We start from the raw sequence: 23,984 nt of genomic DNA on the forward strand, positions 1-23,984 counted from the left end.
CAAAAACTGGGCTGGATGACAAAAGGCTAGGCACAGGAAGTGAACATCGCTCTACAAAGATTCAGGGAAATAACTCCACCAGCACAATCACCACTAGATCCATGGAATGACCCTTACCACATTCATCACCTAATCAAGAGAACAACCCCCACCACAAATATAAATGGATCCAGGGAATGACTCCCCACCATAAGCATCACTATGCTCAGGAAATGATCCACCCCACAATCATCACTATGCTCAGGGAATGATCCCCCCAACAATCATCACTATACTCGGAATGATCGTCCCCCCAACAATCATCACTATCCTCAGGGAATCATTCCCCCCCCCCCCACACACAATCATCACTATCCTCAGGGAATCATCCCCCCCACAATCATCACTATACTCAGGGAATGATCCACCCCACAATCATCACTGTACTCAGGGAATGATCCACCCCACAATCACTATACTCAGGGAATGATCCCCCCCAACAATCATCACTATACTCAGGGAATGATCCCTCCCCCAACAATCATCACTATCCTCAGGGAATCATTAACCCCCCCCCCCCCCCAATCATCACTATACTCAGGGAATGATCCCCCAACAATCATCACTATACTCAGTGAATCATTCTCCCCCCCCCCCCCCCCCAATCATCACTATACACAGGGAATGATCCCCCCAACAATCCACTATACTCAGGGAATGATCCCCTCAACTTAGGGAATGATTCCCCCCACAATCATCACTATACTCAGGAAATCATCACCCCCACCCCACAGTCATCACTATACTCAGGGAATGATCCCCCCAACAATCCACTATACTCAGGGAATGATCCCCCACAATCATCACTATACACAGGGAATGATCCCCCACAATCATCACTATACACAGGGAATCATCCCCCCCCCAAATATAAATCATCAATATACTCAGGGAATGATCCCCCCAACAATCCGCTATACTCAGGGAATCATCCCCGCCACAATCATATCACTATTCTCAGGGAATGATTATACCCCCCCCCCCCCAATCATCACTATTCTCAGGGAATGATTACACCCCCCCATCGCTATACTCAGGGAATGATCACACACACACGGAATGATCTCCACCCCCAAAATAATCACTATACTCAGGGAATGAATCCCCCCCACAATCCTCACTATAATCACCATTATTCCCCTCCACAACCACACTAGACTCAGGGAATAATCCACACCACAATCATTACTATACTCAGGGAATGTTCTCTACCACAGTCATCACTATACTCAGGGAATAACCCCCACCGCAGTCATCACTATACTCGGGGAATGATCCCCACCACAATCATCACTATACTCAGGGAATGATCCCCACCACAGTCATCACTATACTCGGGGAATGATCCCCACCACAATCATCACTATACTCGGGGAATGATCCCCACCACAGTCATCACTTTACTCGGGGAATGATCCCCACCACAGTCATCACTTTACTCGGGGAATGATCCCCACCACAGTCATCACTTTACTCGGGGAATGATCCCCACCACAGTCATCACTTTACTCGGGGAATGATCCCCACCACAGTCATCACTTTACTCGGGGAATGATCCCCACCACAGTCATCACTTTACTCGGGGAATGATCCCCACCACAGTCATCACTATACTCAGGGAATGATCCCCACCACAATCATCACTATACTCAGAGAATAACCTCCACCACAGTCATCACTATACTCGGGGAATGACCCCCACCACAGTCATCACTATACTCAGGGAATGATCCCCACCACAGTCATCACTATACTCGGGGGAATGACCCCCACCACAAACAACACTAGATCCACAGGATGACCCCATCACAAACACTGGATCCATGGTATGACCTCCACCACAACAATCATTCTACTCAGGGAATGATCCCCACCCCAATCCTTAAATCCAGGGAATGACCCCCAGCACAATCATTACTTGATCTGTGGAAAGACCCCACTACAATCATCACTCGACTCAAGGAGCGACCCCCACCACAGTCATTAACTGACTCAAGGAATGGCCCCCACCACAGCCATTAACTGACTCAAGGAATGGCCCCCACCAGTCATTAACTGACTCAAGGAATGGCCCCCACCAGTCATTAACTGACTCAAGGAATGGCCCCCACCAGTCATTAACTGACTCAAGGAATGGCCCCCACCAGTCATTAACTGACTCAAGGAATGGCCCCCACCAGTCATTAATTGACTCAAGGAATGGCCCCCACAACAGTCATTACTTGATCTAGGGAAAGACCCCCAAACACAATTACCACTATATTCAGAGAAAACCCCTACCACAATCATTATGCAACTCAGGGAACAATACCCACCACAATCATTACCTGACTCAAGGAATAACCCCCACCACAACCATTACTTGACTCAGGGAATAACCCCCAACACACTTTTTACTTGATCTAAGGAAAGTCCCCCACCACTATGACCACTAGATCCAGGGAATAACCTTTACATCACATAACTCAGGGAATGACCACACCCCAAAAACTATTACTTGATCTGTGGAAAGACCACTACTACAATCATCACTAGATCCAGGGAATGACCCCCACTACAAATACTGCTAGATCCAGGAAAAGAACACCTCACTATTACTAAACCTAGAAAGTGGGGAAGTGTCCTACCCATTTGTTAGACCACACTCACAAATTTAGGCTACCACCCTGAAACCACATGAGTGAAGGAAATGGCTGCTTCCATCAAAAGTTTCTCACACCAGTTCTCTTCTAATATACCCACTTGAATCTTTTTCTTCTCTTCTTCCTTTCTTTTCTTCTCCTCCCTGATCTGAGCCAGCCGCTGTTTCTTTCGCTCCAATTCTGCTTTCAGTTCACTTTTATCCGACATGATGAGAAATCTGGAAAGAAGAAAAGACTGTTGCTGAGTTCATCTAAACGGATATTTCAGCTCTGAGCAGGCACCAGCACGGTGAATCATCTGTTGGCTCCTATTATCTTATATAGACTGCAATGGCGAGATTTCTGCAATGGTGAAAATTGTGACCAGGAATACTTTTTTTACATTGGAAGAATCAATTTATGGAAGCTTGTATTGCACCATTTTACTCCGACACGTGGGAAGAATAGGAATTCTGATGGGGAGATCTCACCTCTGGGAGCGCAAAAGAGATAGGAACGCAGTTTGTGATTTACCAGAATTCATGTACAACTGAAATACTGGCTCCGGGCAAAGCTGACCTTCATTGTACATCCTGATGTATTCCCAAACTATCACTGCCAGTCCACATAAATACCACAGTGACACCAATCCTCTACACATAGAGCCTCGGTGGACATATATGTGACAAGAGGCAATGAAGTATAATCAGCATGGAGTGAACACGGAAAACATTCCATTGTGTTTACTGCAACCTTATAAGCCTACGTTACACTATAAGAGATTCTGTGAAAGGATTCAATGCAAGCTACCATAATGCTTTTATTTATCACATTTATTAACATATATTTAAACAGGGTGGATAAAAATCAATAATAAAAAAAAAAAAATCTGATTTTTTTATTTAAATCTGATTTTTTTTATTTAAATCAGATTTTTTTTAAATAAAATGCTTTTTGAGGAAAATATATTACCATCCAAAGGTTATTCCATCATGAAATAAAGATTAGTTTTTTAATTATGTAGAATAAGGCTGTATATGTTTAATTTTTTTGGTAAATAAATTCCATGAATCCATTCACAATGTCATGCTCTTCCAGAGGTTGTCGTAAGATTATTGGGCAGTTTCTCTGCCTACAAGATATTATCACAGATGCTTGGTTTACTTTTGCAGTTCTCAAAACTGAATTTGACTCAGCGGAGATCACATGCCTCTTCTTCACAGCAAAAATGTTATAACATGAACAGAGTTAAGAAAAAGACCTTAATCCTAACTTCTACAAACCTATGAATACAGAATCAACCCCTTCAGTGCTAAGTTTCAAGAAGTTCAGTGAATAGAATAGAAACAATATTTTTCTGATTGTTTGGAGTGGAATAGATCTGCACAAGAAGAAAGTGAAGCTAAGTGTGAGGAGGAAGGGGCTGACAGTCTAAGTTTCTTAAAATATATATATTTTGTTTAGCCAAATTAGTTAACAAACATGGATGTTTGTTTAAGCAAATACCATATGCTGTAATGTTATTGTTCCAGTTGAATAAATCTATTTAAATTGTTATTATTAAGGTAATGATTATTTTTCTCCTTCCTAAGTACAACAGAAAAGTTGTCCAAATATGAATGATTAACCTATTAAACTGGGGATAAAAAAACTAATATGAAAAGTTGTTATTCTAAAAATCTTCATCTACTTGCATATTAAAGTTATACCAGCAAGAATTAGTCTTTATGTAGAAAACTAGGATTTAAATCAAGCCTTACTGACTAGTGATTTAAATCAGTTTGATTTAAATCAAATCCACCCTGTATTTAAAGCTGTAGTCCAGGAAAACCACAAACATACAGGTTTTGTGTCACCTGACAAAGAATTTGTATTTCTGTCCAGCCAGTCTTGAGAATTAGACAGCCCCGCCACACAGTATAGCCAGCCTGCTGACCTAACATTTATTCACTGCAGTTAAAGTATAACTAAATGAAAAACTTTTTTTTTTTTTTAGTTTTGGACAGAGTGTAGCTGGATTAGTACACCTGTTAAGTTTTTATTGCCATCTATGTCCCCATTAGGGATATTCTCCCTCTCTACCATTTTCATCAAAAGTGAAAGTAAAGAAAATCCCAAATTTTGGGTTATCCCCAGAAAAGTAATAAGAGAAGAAATTCTCCAAAGGGGATACATCTTCGGGCACCCCAGGGCCCCAGAACTAAATCCCATAATTTGAATTTAATCAGAGATTTTCTCACTGCCTGTTTTGGCTATGGGGCAGGAAGTGAAGGGAAATCTCCCCAATGGAGCAAAGATGGAACAAAATAAACTGCCAGGGGTTATAACCCTGTAAATGAATAGAGTCGTAACCCGCTGTAGCTCTTCCAATACTTTATTTACTTGATGGAATACAACATACAGTTCTCCAGGCTCACACGTATCGATCCTCAGTGGGTGAATACACATGAGCCTGGAGGACTGTATGTTGTATTCCCTCAAGTAAATAAAAGTATTGCAAAAGGTACAGCGGGTGCCAGCTAAATTCATTCATATACATGTGCTGGAGCTGGCAGGAGCTCTCTGTTGCACCGCACTTACAGACATGGATACCTGACACTTGTTGCACACAGGGGTTACAACCTTTTCTTTCTCTAGGCAACAAAGCCTAGTCCCCCTCCTTGCCTCTGGTCTATGACTGGTCGATGAAGGAGCAGCAGCAGACTAAAGAGGTCATCTGTGTGCGCTCTCCTCTTGTCAGCAACTGTGAAGGCAGAAGAAATAAATGACTGGCTCCCGGTTTTTCCTTCTTTTACAAGCCTGTTCTGCCCTATGAGGAACTGCAATTGGCACAGATCAAGTGAAATTCAGGAATTCATACTACATGTAGTTTGTTTGTTTTAAAAGGTGCATTCTAGGAAGAACAAGACTTAACATGACCATACATTTAGTTATTTATTTCAGGTACTTATATAGCGCCGTCAATTTACGCAGCACTTTACATATATATTGTACATTCACATCAGTCCCTAACCCTCAAGGGGTGTACAATCTAAGGTCCCTAACTCACATTCATACATACACATATTAGGGACAATTTAGACAGGAACCAATTAACTTACCGGCATGTCTGGGAGGAAACCGGAGTACCACGCAGGCACAAGGAGAACATGCAAACTCCAGGCAGGTGGTGCCGTGGTTGGGATTCGAACCAACCACCCTAGCACTGCCAGGCGGAAGTGCTAACCATTTAGCCACTGTGCTGTCCCATGTTACAATCTGGTTGTGCAATCTCTTTGAAAGTTACCAAAACCAATAGGAAGGCAAACCTATACAATCCATTAATTTCGTATCCTGTTATGCAGGCTGTTATACTACATAGTTGTTGATAGATCTATATGAGATTTTACAATCAGATTGTATAGTGTATGCTGGACATCTGTGTAAGGCCAGCCATACATGGATCAAAAATCGACTGATTTTTAGTCCGAAAATTGGACCTAAGAATAATTAGCCAATTTTCGCTCTCTTAGTGGGTCAATGGAACCGGCCAATTTTCGTGGTTCCTCCCCTTTTCGGTTGTCAGGCATGTTATAAAATTTGTGAAAAACGACCGATTTTCGACTCAGTGATGGTCAAATTGCACGATCGTTTTTCCGAAAAGAATATGCGCATGAGCCGTGACCTGGAAGGAACAGAAGATTTCCATGTTATATGGGGTGAACTTTATGACTTGTTCGGCCAATTTTCGAAATCAATGATGGCACCATCGGATTACTGAGCGAACAACGTTTTCAATTTTCAGATGAAAAATCTTTGGAATTCGAACAATGTATGGCCTGCATAAGCGTCTTACAATCCCTGTACAGCAGAGCTCAGAGTGGGCAAGGAGCAAGCAGCACAAGAAGCCAATTAGCTCACATGCTGGGAAGGCAACAAAATAACAGGAGAAAGCAGAATGATAATCAGGACAGCTTATTACCGTGCTGACTGGGGGCGAGTACATGATAGTCTGAGCTCAGAGGAAGTGGCTTGAATGACAGTCAGAGTGGCTAAAAAGAGGTACTGCAGAGGACAGCTCCATATTGAAGGTAAGTAGTGCAGCTATAGAGTTTTTTTTTCAATGGACTATTCAGTTTTAACCACTTCCTGTCCGGACACTTTTACCCCCTCCCTGTCCAGGCCAATTTTCAGCTTTCAGTGCTATCACACTTTGAATGACAATTGCACGGTCATGCAACACTGTACCCATATGAATTTTTTAGCATTTTTTTTGAGACAGATAAAGCTTTATTTTGGTGGTATTTATTCACCACTGGGATTTTTTTTTTTTTGCTATGTAAATGAAAAAGTCCAAAAATTTTGAAAATAAGTGTTTTTCTTATAAAATTTTGCAAATAAATAATATTTTATCATAAATCTTGGCCAAAATTTATTCCGTTATCTTTTTCGTAAAAAAAAAAAAATAACCCAAATTAGTTTATAACATTTTTTTAATTTTTATTTTGTTATTTTGTTTTTGTTTTTTTACATACTGTCACCCTAGCAGTACAGTGTCGCCATGGTGACACTGTACTACTTGTGGGGGTGATAAAGATTTTTTTTTGTTAACACGGATCGCTTTTACACCCATAAAGGCTGTAAAAGCAATCATTTCTCCTTCTCTCTGGCTGCATTCTTGCAGCCATTGAGAACTACTGTGTGAGCTGTGATTGGTCACAGCTTGTCACATGGTACAAGGCTGTTGTGAATAGCCTTGTACCATGTGACCTCTGTGATCATTCACAGATTTCACACGTAGTAAGCAATGTCAGAAGTGACATCTTGCTTACTACTCTGCATGTGATCACTGATTGGCCAATCAGTGATCACATGATTGGGACCTCACACAGAGGTCCCGTCCGACGATCGGAGGACACAGCGGGCACTGGATCGCGGGGATCCCAGGGAGCGCACACAAGCAGAGGGCAGGGAGGCCGTTTATAAATGGTCAACTGACCCTGCACTGCCACCGTCCAGCCATTTATATACATGGGGCGGATGGGAGGTGGTTAAATAAATATATAACCAAGTCATTTTTTTTAAATATCTGCTTGGAATTTAGCTATAGCACAAGAACATGCAATTCTAACAACAATAGGAGTTTCCATTCCATTCCCTATTCGGAAAGAACCATTTAACTCCTTTAACAAGTCTTTTCAGTGAATGCTGTAAATGTCACTGAGCACAGGGCCTGGAACGGTGTCAGAAGTGGAGTTGCCAAGTTATCCAGTTAATTGAGAGATCTCTTCGACATACAAGCCTATTAAATCACATTGCATCTTCCTCCCAAGCTTAATGTTTCAGTACAAGTCAGAACACATCAGCATTTCTCGTAAACACCTTTAATCCATGGACAGGACCGCAAACCACTTAAGGCGAGCATTTAAAGTATAACTTCTCTGCTGCCAGACAAACTGGCAGGACATTTCTAAACCCCCAAAATGTCTGGGTTGAAGTGGACCTGTAATTTTTGGCATACGCAATTCTATAAAAATAAACTTGTACTTTTGGCTAGCAATGATTAAGCCCTCTTCATCTTGAATGCGGTGCCAGACGTTTCGCTTCTAGAGGTCGGATTATGTGATTGATGCTGAGAAGATGAAGGTATACAGAGAAGACTGGAGGGGGGACAGAGCCAAGAAATGATGTAAACTGCTTCATATCAGTGTACGGCTTCAGGATTGTCTCTGCTGCTCCAACTCTGTCTCGGCAATCAGCTCAGGAGCACAAAGCTACCTACCACACCACAAGGCTCCTCATGATAGAAGCCGACATGTTACCCTAGGACAGCCATTCTTAATCAGGGTTCTATGGAGATCTAGAGTTCTTCCAGAGGCTTCTTGCTAGGGGTTACTTGAGCTTTAGCTATTTAACCACTAATTAACCGCCCATCCGATGGGGTCCAGCGCCCACATAGCCCTAACGACACTTCCCATAACCAGCTGCATGACACCAACAATCTACTTAGCTGTAAGGGGGGCATTCTTAACCAAAATAGGCATTCTTCCGATGACCCCCAACAAATTCATTTGGAGAGGGGTTCCCTGAGAGACCATGAGAATGGCTGCCCTACACAATCTAAGTGCTTGCATCCAGTAAAGAGGCAGCAGTTGTCTTCAGTCAACATCAATGTCAGTCCTAATTTACATTTTTCTTAGTGCTGGGCACACTACATGAAGCATTGTAAAATTGCTTAATAGCTCACTAGTCGCTATGCTTTTCTGCAATTAAATATTTGCCTCTATTAAAGTGAAACTGTCACTTCAAAAGTCACATTTAGGGCTCATGTACAGGGGGCGTTTGGAAAACTCTTCTGAACGATGCAAACTGATTGCTGGAAAACATAGGTTAAAAAAACGTCAGTTTAGCCGCATTTGCATACCGCGTTTATGCGCGCTAGCATTCAGAAGCGTTTTTAACCTCCCTAGCGATCTGATTATGTCAGTATTTCTGTGCTCAAAGTGGTACCTTTTTTTGCATGGAAATATGTATTTTTTTTATTGTAGGCCGGTAACGTTTAGGAATAACTCACTGAAATCTGTCCGAACAAGAGTCTAATAAACATCCCGGGTATGTTAAAATTTTAAACACAAAATCATGAATTATAATTGAATAAATAATCATAAAAAATAATAATATAATAATAAATGTAATTCAATAATATAATCAAACCAAAAACACTGAAATTTGAAATATAGCGCCAAGTTCGCACATCACTGAGCAAAGTCGCAAAATCGTTTTCCGTATCTGATGATGAATTTCCCCACGAATCATTATCACTCAATTCTGCAAGTGGTTCTGATTTACTATCGCTGTTCTCTAGCTGGTCTAAAACCGATTTTGACCTAAAGGGACGCTTTTTGGACGCCGTGGACGTTTCTCAGTTTCCAGGCAGAAAGAACAGTAAAAATGCAGGCAGGGCACAGGACAAAGCACTCGGGACAAAATGTATGTGAAATGGTTTGATACAGTAATGTTTTACTATGTGATTTTAGTGTATTTAGTGAATGTCACTTTTTCTTCACTTCTGTATATATATATATATATATATATATATATATATATATATATATATATATATATATATATACAGTATATAGTCTTGGACCGTGTTATCCATTGATGATATTGTCTGAGGAAAAGGCCAGCATGACTTAAAAGCTTGTACTACAATGTTTTTAGCTGACCAATAAATGGTATCACCCCAAATCCAAACATCTACTGTTCACAGATATTTAAAATACAAGGTCAATTTACACTTACGACATAACCAGGTTCTTGTTCTACACTACTGCGATGTTATATCCAGCAGAGAAAGCTCAACAAAACCTTCTGTGATGGCACTGCATTTCCATCACCAAACCTCTTGATATCACATGATGAATCACAGATGAACAAAGAGAGAGTTCCATCCCTAGAACAAGCTCTTGGACTAATCGTCTGATTCCACTCTGACATTACAGCAGTGCAATCCTGTGGTACAATGATTTATAGAACATATGCATTACACCCTGTTGATTAGTTTTGGAAGTATATATCAAATGGGCAACTAAAAGATGTTTTCTGCCCTGACATTGCCATATGGACACACTTTCATCCCACCCCCCAACTCACATTCAAAAAGAAAATATCTATATAAATCTTGTATAATAATAATAAAAATATATGGGTATTGGTTATAGCAACAATTTAAAAAAAAAAAAAAAGAATTACTAATCATATTCTATCTGAACTCAATTGTTTAGTCAGAGCTGAATTCATTTGCTTGTACTGCTTTCATGAAGCTAGCCATTTTAGCTTGAAGTGTCAGGCGGTTGCTGCTCCATCAACTGGCCCATACGCCATCTCCATCCCCTGAAAGTACATCACAGAGTCAAACAAAAACCAGGCTATGGACCAACCTAGTAAACAGGGCTATAGGTGATCTCTGACCACTCACGCTTATACTTCAGTATGAGATGGATCTTGGTGGAAGAATGAACCCAAAGATAAAAACAATCCGAAACAAGCAGTTCTCTCAATCAAGAGGCAGCTCTCTTCCATTAGTATAAAATCAAAGCGGGTGCCAGTCTGCCAGCAATTCTGTTGGGAGCCATGGCTGTGAAACTGGTGTTCATACTGATAATATACCTATCATGGATACTTTGCTCACATTATCCAATAATTTCTCCTATAACTTGCTAGCATTTAAGCCCTAATGAAGGGGGACTTGTGAGCCCTAAAATGTTCTGGCTTTTTCTTGTTCTGTTATCAAGTTTACTGAACTTATTAAACTTGTGGCATTTTCAACTTTTACATTTCCTTTGGACTGCTCCAATGACCCACAGAAATATGTACATGGGAGCGAGATGCCTCTTTAAGACTGGAAGCTGCAGATTATATTTGCCTTAGAGTCCAGCACTTACTTTGGACTCGAGCGTAAAGCGGAACTTTACCCAAAAGGGGGCAGTTCCACTTTTCTGCCACCTCCTCCCTACTTTTCACACATCACTTTTCACACATCATTTTTTGGGAGGAGGAATGGGTACCTAGTTTTAATTAGGATAGGGCTCGACAAATCCCAAGCACCAAGTTGCTATGGCAACTAGAAATTGCATCCTGGCGCCTGGGTTCACACACACCCTCCCATTGACTTCAAGGCAAAAACACCTCCCATTGACCTCAAGGCAAAAATTAGGAGAACAGAACGGAAGTTTGGGCTCCCCCTCTCTTTGCCTGCAGCTTTTTGGGACATGTCACAGGTCCCAGAAAGCTGCAGGACCATTCAGAAAGCACAGCAGGAACTGGTGACCCAAAAAAACAAGTGAAGAACTAGCCCAGGTGATGACAGTGCTGGATCCCTGGGCAGGTGTCAGTAAAGTATTTGAAAAACCATTTAACACCGACAAGGTGCTTAAATGATCAGCTTTTATTTATGTAGGACTGCTTTTAACCACTTGTCCTCCTGAGGATTTACCCCCCTTCCTGACCAGGCCATTATTTGCCGTTACGGCGCTGCGTTGCTTTAACTGACAATTGTGCGGTCATGCAACGCTGCACCCAAATCAAATTTAGGTCCCTTTTTCCCACGAATTTAGCTTTCTTTTGGTGGTATTTGACAACCTGTGTGTTTTATTTTTTGCGCTACAAAAAAAAAACAATTTTGAGAAGTTACAAAACAATATTTTTGACTAAATAGTAAAATATTTTTGACTTTTTGCTATTAAACATGTTCAGTAAAAAATTTGAATAAATCAAACTTCATCAAATTAGGCCAAAATGTATTCTGCTACATGTCTTTGCTAAAAAAAAGTTCCCAATACGTTTAAATTAATTGGTTTACAGAAAGTTCTAGCGTCTACAAATGGCAGTATAGATACTGGAAATTTTTTTTTATATTTTTACTAGTAATGGCAGCGAACAGCGACTTATTGTGGGACTGCGGCAGGCATTCTGATACTGGGGGGAAATGACTTGGTGTCACTGACATCCCAGTTGACACCAATACAGTGATCAGTGCTAAAACAAAAAGCACTGACACTGTACTAAGGGCACTGGGCAGGAAGGGGTTAACGTGAGGGGCGATCAAAGGGTTAACTGTGTGCTGTTTTACTTGTGTGTGTACAGTGTAATCACACTACTTTGCATGGCTGTGCTGCAAAGCAGTGTGGGCGAGCTGACAGGGAGAACTGTATTGTTTACATACAATTCTGCTCTCCATTGGAGATGCTTGGCAATCACTGGGCGCCGGCAAGTAATCAACGGCCAGGACTCGGTGATTGAAAGCCGCAAATGGCGGCGCAGGTGGGGAGCATGTGCGCCCCCTACCCAGATTTGCAAAATCAAGTATATATACGTGATTCTGCGCACCTGTGCCGCTCGGTAGCAGTATTTTTGCTGTAGGGCAGTTGGGAAGTGGTTAAAGTATTAGCTAGAGTTTGGCTTTAATGTGTTACTGTAATTAAATCTGCTAGCAAATCTAACACTACATCTAAGACTGACAATGCTGCTGTCCAAATCTGCCCCTTGTGCTCCTTCATACAGAGTGGTGTCTGTAAAACACAAGGGGTGTGTTACTGGCCAAATCACCAGGTGAAAACAGAGGGGAAAAAGCCTAAAAAAATTGCAGCCACCACATCCAATGACTGGTAAGCTGCAAAACATTATATTTTTGGTTTTCAGTTTAATACCGCTTTAGGCATCAGGCCCAGAGAAAGTAAGCCAAAACTCCGTATTCCCAAGTTCCACTGGAGTGCACCTTTAGGGTAAATCTGAAGTACAAAATATTTGGCAGCACTGTCAGCCCACAGAAACACCTACTCTCTGAATCCTTTTCTACTTTAAGAACCCCAGGTGCCCAGAATGCAAATACATATTTATTGGATCGTCAGCCTGGCCCCACCTCATTAGCCCATTACAACGACCAAATGTCTCACATGCCAGTAGTGAGGACTAAAATTCAAAAGGTAGCCAGGCCAGAAACTCAAGCCATCAACCTAGGAATTATATACATAGCAGAACATCTGGCCATTTGTGGGTGCAGAGGACATGACTCGCTGACCGTTAAAGGTACTTGCTGTGGGCTAATTGTGCCAGATCAGGTATTTTACAATTCACATTTGATTTCAGAATTGTGATTTAAAAACTCAAAAACTGACATCTGGCTTGACAGCCAGCTTAATTGAAGTAAAACAATTTCATTCCACAGCATCAAAGACGATATTACTGGAAAACATGACAGCCTCACTGTGGCTTCTGAGGTATGTGTGTTAAGACAGGTACATTAAAACACGCTTGCAGACAGGATGCAAGGGGAATCTTCAAAAGGAAGCCTTTTTTTTTGGTAGACAATAATTACAGCTTGGCAGAGCAGATGATGGGGAGCGACGGAAGTGTTCACACTTTGTAGCAGACACTACATTTAGGGGGAACGGTCAGTCTCCTCATAATGACTCATGGATAGAAATGTTTAAATATAGTCAATCATGTCAGGAAGCAACCTACATATGTATTGTATTTTTATGAATTGTGGAATGAGGAAAGTAAAAAGAAACAGTTAAGGGCATATGAGGAAAACATTCACAAGACAAGCTTTACATTCAAATTCCCTTTGCCTTCATTAAAGCTGAACTCAAGTAAATACACAATGGAAACACATATATGAGAGTCCATGCTGCATCCTTGGGGCAGTTTTTCAAAAAGGCACCTTCCATTGTAAGTCAATAGGAACACATCAATAGTGCATCATTGTGAGAGGTCCCCAAACACAGGCTTCAATGAGGGCTTGTTTACACTGATGCACTTTTGATGAGCTTTTTTGCAGCTTAACCTCCCTAGCAGTATGATTATGTCAGTATTTCTGTGCTGAAATCGGTACATTTTTTTGCACGGGAATATGTTGTTTTTTTATTGTAGGCCTGTAATTTTTAGGAATAACTCACTGAAATCTGTCTGAACAAGAGTCTAGTAAACATCCCGGGTATGTTAAAATTTGAAACCCAAAATCATAAATTATAATTTAATAAACCATAAAAATAATATAATAATAAAATTCAATAATATAATCAAACCAAAAACACTGAAATTTGAAATATAGTACCAAGATCGCACATCACTGAGCTCAGTCGCAGAATCGTTTTCAGTGTCTGATGACGAATTTCCCCACAAATCATTATCACTCAATTCTGCAAGTGGTTCTGATTTACTATCGCTGTTCTCTAGCTGCACTAAAACCGATTTTGACATAAAGGGACGCTTTTTGGGCGCCATGGACGTTTCTCAGTTTCCAGGCAGGGCACAGGACAAAGCACTCGGGACAAAATGTATGTGAAATGCTTTGAGACAGTAATGTTTTACTATGTGATTTTAGTGTATTTTGTGAATGTCACTTTTTAATATTTCAAATCTCCCGCCGGTTTCGGCCCCCGTACATCCCGACGCTCACAGGGAATGGAACCCGGAAGACGGATGCCGGCATCGGCCGGAGGAGATGGCCGGGGACGCTGAAGGGACATATCGCGGGAGCGCAGGACAAGGTAAGTGCTGCAGGCAATCCCAGAGCAACGCTGCAGAGTATTCCCGAGTGTAGCTCGGGGTTACTGCTTTTTTTACTAAAACTTTACCCCGAGCTACACACCAGGGAGGTTAAGGGCCCTATCACACTGCTCTGCTTTTGGTGCATTCCCCCTGACTTACAATGGAAGGGACTTTTTGGTGTGCTTTTAAAAAAACGCATCAAAGGTGCAGCATGCAGGACTTTTCAAAGTGCACCTGAAGTGTGAAGAGTTACCCAGGATTTACTGCAGAACTAGAGGCAAAACTTTTTTTTCCCTATTTGGATACAGCAAAGGCGGGTTATCCTGTCAGGTTTGTTTTTGCCATCTGTGTCCTGTTGCAGCAATTTCACTTCACCTTCTGTCCCATAGCCAAACAGGAAGTGAAGGGACATTCCTGCAAATTACAGGAATTCCTTAGGGATCCCCTGGTCACCAGAACTAGTGTCCCCATTAGAAGATTTCCTATTACTTTCCTGGGGACAACCCAAAATGTTGGATTTTCTTTTACTCTAACTTTCATTGATAAACAGGACAAAGAGGGTAAATCTCCTTAACCACTTCCCATCCGGCCCATGTACATAAACAGCCAGACGGGAGCAGTGCCGAAGCGAGAGGCCATTTATAAACGGCCCCTGCATTCACTGCCTGTGCGTGCTCCCTGAGAGCATGCAGCAACACAATCCGGTTCCCACTGTGTCCTGAAGACACAGCGGAACACCGACCGCTGTACTGGAAGTCTGTATGTGGTCCCGATCATGTGATCACTGATTGGCCAATATAGGATTATAACTTTTTAATGGTTGAACTGGATAGACTTTTGAGTTTTTTCAGCCAGACTAACTATGTAACTATGTGATCACATGAATAGTAGTAAGCAAGATGTCACCTGAGGTCATTACTTACTACTAGTGAAATCTGTGAATGATCACAGAGATCACATGGTACAGGGCTACTCACAACAGCACTGTACTATGTGACAAGCGGTGATCAATTACAGCTCTCACAGTATTTCTCAATTGCTGCAAGAATGCAGCCAGAGAGGAGAAATGATTGCTTTTACACGCATAAAGGCTTTAAAAGCAATCAGTGTAAAAAAAAAAAAAAATCTTAAATCACCCCCCACAAGTAGTACAGTGTCACCATAGGGTGACAGTATGTTAAAGATAAATAAATAAAAATGTAAAAAAATGAAATGTAAAAACATTTTTTGAAAAATAGTTATAAACTAATTTGGGCTATTTTTTTTTTTTTTTTACTAAAAAGATACCTGAATAAATTTTGGGCAAGATTTATGAAGAAAGATTATTTATTTGCAAAATTTTATAAGAAAAACACTTTCAAAACGTTTGGACTTTTTCATTTATATTGCAAAAAAATAAAAATCCCAGTGGTGAATAAATACCACAAAAATAACGTTTTATCTGTCTCAAAAAAAATGCTAAAAAAATTCATATGGGTACAGTGTTGCATGACTGCGCAATTGTCATTCAAAGTGTGATAGCGCTGAAAGCTGAAAATTGGCCTGGGCAGGAAGGGGGTAAAAGTGTCCGGACTTGAAGTGGTTAATGGGAGCAACAAAAACTGACAAGGGTTCTAATCCCTTGCCACTCTGTCCAAAATTTAAAAAAAAAAAAAGTTTTGCCTTTAGTTTGGGATAGTTCTCCTGCATTTTTGTCACCCTGAAAAAGTGCAGAAAAAGCACACCAGTATCAAAGGAGCCTGGGATTAATAAATAGGAGCAACAGAAGGGCTGAAATACCTTTACCGGAGATGATGCACTCCAGGTTCCCTCCAGTGCTTTGATGTCTGAAGTACAGTAACAGCAAATATATTTTAGAATGATGCTCCTTTTTCTACAGTGATTATGTGACTAAATGGATGAGATTGTATCACAAGACCAGCACTTGAATGAGCCTGGGGCAGCATTTTCTCCATTTCAACTTTTCTATTAGTCTCTTTTACTAGAACAGGTTATATATTAAGGGATTTTCTTTCCTACAACCCCAAGTTGCAGGAAAGAAAATTGCTCAATTTCCCTATCAACACAGTCAAAATTGATGGGGAAATCCCTCCCATGAAGCTTTTGTATTCTGACAGCGGGAGGTTTCCCAGTCGTCAGAATACAATGATCACTGCCGCATCTATAGCTGTTGGATCGATTTCAGTACAATCAGCCTGCCCATAGATGGATCGAAGTCAGGAACCAGACGAATTTCGATCGGTCTATGGTTGGCTTAAATCCCCCTTCTCCATTTGAATAGCCCACACCCCCTTCACTATCCTTGCCATGAAAGTGTGGTCATTATGGACCAAACAATGACAGCAAAGCACAACCACTAAATACTCTTTTCACAGGAAACACTACAGCATCACATTTTCTGAGGACATTTAGGTTTAACTTATGACTTTACCTTAAAATCCTTCAGTACACAGATGAAGGACCACAAACTGATATCTGCAAGGAAACAAAAACACAATCAACTATAAAACTAAACACGACATAATGCAAACACACACAAAAAACATGAAACAAATGACCCACTGCAGGACTGGTGTATAGTGTGCCATTGTGATCAGTGATGACTAATTCAGGCCATAGATGGGTCGAAAATTGGCCGATTTTTCGGCCGAAAATAAAATCGGCTGATTTTCGGATTGTTAGTGGGTTAATTGTTCGGCCGTTTTTCGGTATTTTGGCAGATTTTTTTTATCGGTAAAGTTGGAAAAAGATCGGCCGATTTTCACGGCAATTATGGGCAAATCGGCCGATCTTTTTACCGATAAAAAATCTGCGCATGAGCAGTGACCTGCAAGAGGAAGACAAAAAGAAGAGGAGGATGAAGAAGAGGAGGATGAAGAAGAAGAGGATGAAGAAGAAGAGGATGAAGAAGAAGAGGATGAAGAAGAAGAGGATGAAGAAGAAGAGGATGAAGAAGAAGAGGATGAAGAAGAAGAGGATGAAGAAGAAGAGGATGAAGAAGAAGAGGATGAAGAAGAAGAGGATGAAGAAGAAGAGGATGAAGAAGAAGAGGATGAAGAAGAAGAGGATGAAGAAGAAGAGGATGAAGAAGAAGAGGATGAAGAAGAAGAATTCCAGTCCGGCAAAAAGTGTCCCTGCAGAGAGCTCCGCTATTTCTTTGACAGTTCTTTGACATGTATCTATCTGTATCTGAATAAAAACATCTGTATCCATAATGGATACAAATAGATACATTGTTGCAACCGCTATAAATGTCAAAGAACTGTCAAAGAAATAGCGGAGCTCTCTGCAGGGACACTTTTTGCCGGCTGTAGACGGGATGAAAATCGGCCGATTTTTTTTACCGTTCCTGGTAACGTCGGCTGCTTGAACAACCGATTTTTCAGTTTTTTAATGAAAAATCGTCCAGTTTTCTCCCCATCTATGGCCTGCATAAACCACAATGTGGCAGTCTGTCTGTTTGGGCACCTTGACTGCAAGATGCAGAAAGAAGCAGAAAGTTTTTTTCCAAATCAAAAAGCAGTGTATCTGCAACTGTGCTTTCTTGTGTGATCACTGCTACATGACAGCGATGGTCAGCAGGGAGACTATACACCTTCATAGTGATCAGGGATGTTATCAACAACTTGATCACACCAATCTAGCACACATTCACCTGCACCCTTGCATGCTCCTGCACAAGTGCACACGCCTATGGATTAATGTGCACAGTAAAGAATAGAAAACGGATATAGCATATCTACGTATATCTTAATGCTTTAGAGCAGACATTCAGGCAATATGTTAATTGGACTGACTTCTTAGATTGAATAGGTCTGAATGGTAAAACATTGTCCTGTTTTTTTTTTTTGCTTTTTTTAAAATAGACTTCAAGTGGTTGTAAACCCTTACATATACCCAGTGAAGTGAGTGGCCTCAGGTGACACACAGGGATTAAGCAAATCCTCCTACATAAATTGTACCTGTTTATCTGCCGTCTTTCCTCTCTACATCTGTTCAAAGTGCTAAATTTATAAAGCTTGTCTGAGAGTTCAAAAAAAAGGGGTGGAGAGCTGAAATTACACTTCACAGAGCTCAGTGAGGAGAGCTCTGAGAGCTGATTGGACAGAAAGGGGCACACCCCTCTCTACACAGCTCACAGGAAGAAAGAGGAGGCTGTCAATCTGCTGGAGGTCCCTACACTACCACCATTTTTCTCTTGGTGTCAGGAAAACTTGCCAGACATAAATCATGCTGATAGCAGAGGAATGAAGCAGTAAGGACACTTAATGCTCTGGATTGAGACAAGTACAAACTATAGAGGGATATGCTTTGTTCATATTTCATGTATGAGGTTTACAACCACTTTAAGGTCTACTTATACATCACTATCAAAAACATTCAGTTTGGAAACAAAAAAAGGTTAGGTCTATAAATAAAATAAAAAAAAAAAAACATTACCTGATGTCCCCAACAGAAAAACCATTGCATGACTGAGTTTACATTGGAATAGGAACTAAATACTCTTGAATATTTTATATTTATGCAGACAGAATAACTGAGTCACCACAACCACACCCAGGTCAGGCTGTCTAATAAAAGGAAGGAACATTGTCCCTGTGTAACAGCGTTCATTCGTGGGCTTTATGCTCCATGCACACTGGGTGTTTTAATAACGCTGGTAACGTTAACGGTGTAAAGTCACATTAAAAACAAGTTTTTAAGCATTTAACAGCGTTTTACCGTGTTTTTTTTTTTAAACCAAAAACAAAATTGGGGGGGGGGGGGGGGGGCACATAAAAAGTCCAAAAGCTGGTTTGCCGCGTTAGAGTGTTTTTACAGCAAAAAACCTCCTCTAGAAACCCACTAGTTCTGGGGGGTTTTCCAGCCAAAAAATGCTGATTACAGTCTATGACACAAAGGATAACATGCTGGGGGGTTTACTGGCTGTAGAAAAAAAAAACGTCAAAAGCCAAAAACAGAAGCTGTAAAAACGTCCCATGTGCATGAGGACTTAGATTGTGGAACAAATAAGCACATAATATGTCATGAATTACAAAATAAAGTCAATATATCTGGGGTTGCACAATGAGATGAATTCACCACTTGCTAACCAATCCAATTCTGACACTTCTCACATACATAAAAAATATCTGCATTTTGTTTAATATAAAAGATGTCTACGATGTACAGCCCCTTTCAACATTTTGGAGCAGGGGGAGTTAATCCTGTTTATTGTTGTTTTTTTAATATACAGGTTATGCTGACATGGCCTTCTTGAGCATGCTTGGTGTTCTCACTTGTCATTTTTTCCTGCTTATTTCACGGTCCTACTATACCAGGTATATGATCGAAAATAAAGAACCAGCAAACACAAATGCTCCTGCACTTGGGGATGGACTCGATGCAGGCTACAACCACATTAAGAATGTCCTGGAACATGCCCACCTTGCTGCCCTCAATAGACCGGGGAAATCCAAATATACTGAATGAGGAAAGAAGAGGGGCTCTGAGGAAGAGGCAAGTCCTCGAAATGCGTCAGCCTATTGGATGCCTACACTCCCTATTGCGGACTGTTACTCAAACAATAGAGCATCCTTACATTCCTAACACATTACCCAGTCCATATCAGTATAGATATTCAGCATGATATTTTTCCCCATTGAGATCTGATGTGTTTTCAAAAGTGCTCCTTTAATTTTTTTTAAGATATATATGTAAATACAGTAGATATCTATCATGTCATCTATCTGGACTTTCTTTTTTTGCACACGTTTAAAAAATCATTTTAGGCCTGAAGATTACACAAAACCCCCAAAACATTACTTATTTTCTCAAAGCAGACACACTAGATAATAAAATAGTGGTAGCTCCAATTTTTGAAGTCTAGCAATACTACTGCAAAGTAAAGAACAGTAAAAAAAAAAAACACACTAAAGTGAATTTTAGGGTGAACAAACACAATAAATGACCCAAATCTTAGTAAAATATAAAAGACGAGGTTGGGCCGAGTAAGTAGATATCCAACATGCCAAACCTTAAATTTGTGTGCGCCTATGAAGTCGCGACAAGCCCCCTATAGGTCATCAGTTTAGCGTTACGGAGGAGGTTTTGTGCTACAATTATCGCTCTCATTCCAGTGTGCACAGTGATATGTAATATATAGCAATGGATTATTTCACGCATAGGCGTCCTGACCGGTGCATTTATGTTCGTATGTGCGTATATGTGGGGGGGGGGGGGGGAGCGGGATGTTGTGTGCTTGGGTTTAACTTTATATTTCTGCAATTAAAAAAAAAATTTTACTTAACTTTTTTCTTCATCACATAGGGGACACAAAGTCCTCTATGTGATGATTTTCTTGTGACAGGTTCTCTTGCACGTGTGTCAAACTGGCGGCCCTCCAGCTGTTGCCAAACTACAAGTCCCATGAGGCATTGCAAGATTGACAATAACAAGCATGACTCCCAAAGGCAGAGGCATGATGGGACTTGTAGTTTCACAATAGCTGGAGGGCCGCTAGTTTGACACCCTGTGAGACCCTGCATACCTCCTCTGGGCTCCACTGGATGTATTGCAATGCAGATCGCATTGCAATACATTGCTTCTCGGCTGTGCTAGTCAAGAAAGTGACAGCAGTGACCCGGAAGTGACGTCACACACGTTGCCATGGTGCACCCCAGGCCCGCAGATAGGCCTGGATATATAGTGGGAACGTGTACCGGGGGGCACTGTAACCAGGGGCTATGGAGGCGATTGGGCAGTAGCACAGCCGCCTGGCTGCTTCCACCTGACAGGCAGGAGTCTGCTTGTCAGTATTAAATATTGCCACCGAATTGTATATAACCCCCCCTCCCCTCCAACGTACGTAACTGGCAACAAAAGGGTTAAGAGCTTCTAGATGCCAGGAGGCGGGCATTCAGTTTATGTGACCGCTGTGATTGGCTGCATGCATCAGTAGCTTACCAATCCCCGCCAGCTGCCATGCTGGGAGTGTGCAGGATAAGTTGTATATACAGGCCCATATATATGTGTATGACCGGCACAAAGTGGCTAATGTTAATATTATTATCATGAACACTGCTGCCAGACTCATCCACCTTACTAGCCACTCTGTATCTACCACCCCCCTCTGCCAATTGATTGCCCAACGGATAAAATTCAAAACACTAACACTGACGTATAAAGCTGTTCGTAACACTGTCCCTAACTACATCACCAATCTTGTCTCTAAATATCACCCAAACCGTACTCTCCACTCTTCACAAGACCTCCTACTCCCTAGACTAGCTCCCTTGTCTCCTCCTCCCATGCTCGTCTCCGGGATTTCTCAAGGGCTTCACCCATCCTCTGGAACTCCCTACCCCAATCTATCAGGCTATCGCCTACTCCAACCCCAGCTAATATTGGAATCCTCAACTCTTCCAACCAGTCCATCCCCCACAGCTAATTACCTCTTGTACCACTATTCCCTCCCTCCTAGATTGTAAGCTCAAAAGAGCAGGGCCCTCGAACCCCTCGTGTATTGTTTTGTTTCTGTATTGTCTCATGTTCTGTCCCCCACTATAATGTACAGCGCTGAGCAAACCTTCTGGCGCTATATAAATACTGTATAATAATAATGTTGCTGCACTGTCTCCCTCCATAATGTAAAGTGCTGAGCAAACTGTCGGCGCTATATAAGTCCTGTATAATAATAATTATTAGGAATGATATCGCACCAACAGTTCGTTCAGTGCTTTACAATATAAAGGGAGACAGTGCAGATTTTATATAAGCAGGCTCCATTTATAAGAACTAAATGTTGAGTTGTTAGGTAGAGGTGGGACAGGCTGCCTGAACAGGTGAGTTTTGGGGGATCCCTAGGGTTGCCACCTCGTCCCTTAAACACATATTACACATAAGGCACTAAGGGAGTTTAATGACCACCTCAATCAGCCACAGAAACTGTGTCATTAATGTGTTCGGTAACCCTAGGGATCGCCTAAAGGTAGACATAGTAGGAGATAGCTGGAGAGATTGGGAGTAGGGAGTTCCAGAGGATGAGAGAGGCTCTGGAGAAGTCCTGGAGATGAACATAGGAGACTAGAGAGCAGTAGGTCCTGAAAGGAGCGGAAAATGTATATTATATAGGGCGCGCTTGTTGGAGCCCAACCTCTGTAGCTGTAAGATAAAGGTGGTTTTTCCTGAAAGGAGCGGAGAGGACGGTTTTGGTGATATTTGGAGACAAGATTGGTGATGTAGCTCGGGGCAGAGTTGTGAATGGCTGTGTATATTGTTGTTAGTATTCTGAAGTACCGCTTAGTGCCTCATCTGGCCTCGTCACCTTTCAGCCTCTTGTTGAGTATTACAGGTTTCCAATGACGGGGCTGATTGGTGCCCCTGTACCTTTCACCTGCACACCAGGATCTCATGCACCGGAGCTGAACTTCCAGTGTACAGGAGGCCGGTGAATGGAAGAGACTCATCCATCAGGGATGGCAGTGCCTGACATGACAGGTCCCACTGAACACAACACAGGGATAAGTACAGGATGTGGCCATACACCATACAATCTGATTGTACAATCACTTCTCCCAACACTATATCATAGGGGGACACACCTATCCAATCAGGCAAGCCCTTGCACTACATGATGAGTTAATAGGAAATCTAAATGAGATTGTATGATGTATGATCAGCATGACAGCAGCATTGAGGTACATTATCCCAGAGGAAGGACGTGGAGGAATGATGGAACCCCCCCCATGTGAGGACAGCTCCTCTCCTGTGCAGGCACTGGACGGCACAGATGTGACAACAGTCAGGCCTGAGTCACACCAGGCCGGCTCCCATCCTCCACCCATCAGGATGAACAGGGACCAGAACAATGACAGCCGGTAGGCCTCACTCCTAATAAGCCCCCACCCCACTCCCAACAGTGGAAGAACCATCACCCCCCAGCTCACCGGGCTCACTACTCCCCACCGGCTCCAATCACGTCACCGCCGTACACACTCCCCGAGAACCCCGCCCGCCACCGGCCACATACACTCCGGGATGGATGATGTACGGAGAGCCGGAGGGAACATACAGCCGAAACAGCGCAATGAAAATTACGTCACCCACCAAGAAGTGACAGGACCGCGCGCTGACTACAAGAGGTCCAGTGATGCACTTCCTGGGTGGCTCCAGGACGGTGGCCATTTTGTTGTATCCCAAGTCATAATGAGTATAAGTCTCCCGCATGGCAGCCAACACCTCAGCCAAAGATTGTAAGTCCTGAAGACGGTTTTTTATAAGTGTTTCTACAACATGTTTTATCACTTT

At 41.8% G+C, this 23,984-nt stretch overlaps 1 protein-coding gene across 6 annotated transcripts in view; it reads right to left on the reverse strand.

Moving 5' to 3' along the window:
• DYNC1I2 (dynein cytoplasmic 1 intermediate chain 2) overlaps positions 1-23,775 on the reverse strand; it is a 155,803-nt gene extending 132,028 nt beyond the window's left edge. For 4 of the 6 annotated variants that reach the window (XM_089690517.1, XM_089690515.1, XM_089690516.1 and 1 more), the window contains exons 1-3: positions 23,624-23,774; positions 17,128-17,171; positions 2,782-2,899 (exon numbers count right to left, since the gene is read on the reverse strand). In XM_089690517.1, coding sequence (XP_089546643.1) covers positions 2,782-2,889 — 108 coding nt within the window. In that variant the 5' untranslated portion in view covers positions 2,890-2,899; positions 17,128-17,171; positions 23,624-23,774. Of the gene's footprint in view, positions 1-2,781; positions 2,900-17,127; positions 17,172-23,623 lie in introns of all 6 variants that reach the window. The other 2 variants (XM_089690513.1, XM_089690518.1) reach the window with 2 other exon arrangements.
• Positions 23,776-23,984: the final 209 nt, after the last annotated feature.

This window comes from Staurois parvus, unplaced genomic scaffold, assembly GCF_062004578.1.
Source record: "Staurois parvus isolate SC_StPar_1 unplaced genomic scaffold, SC_StPar_1.0 ptg000530l, whole genome shotgun sequence".
Classification (NCBI taxonomy): Eukaryota; Metazoa; Chordata; class Amphibia; order Anura; family Ranidae; genus Staurois; species Staurois parvus.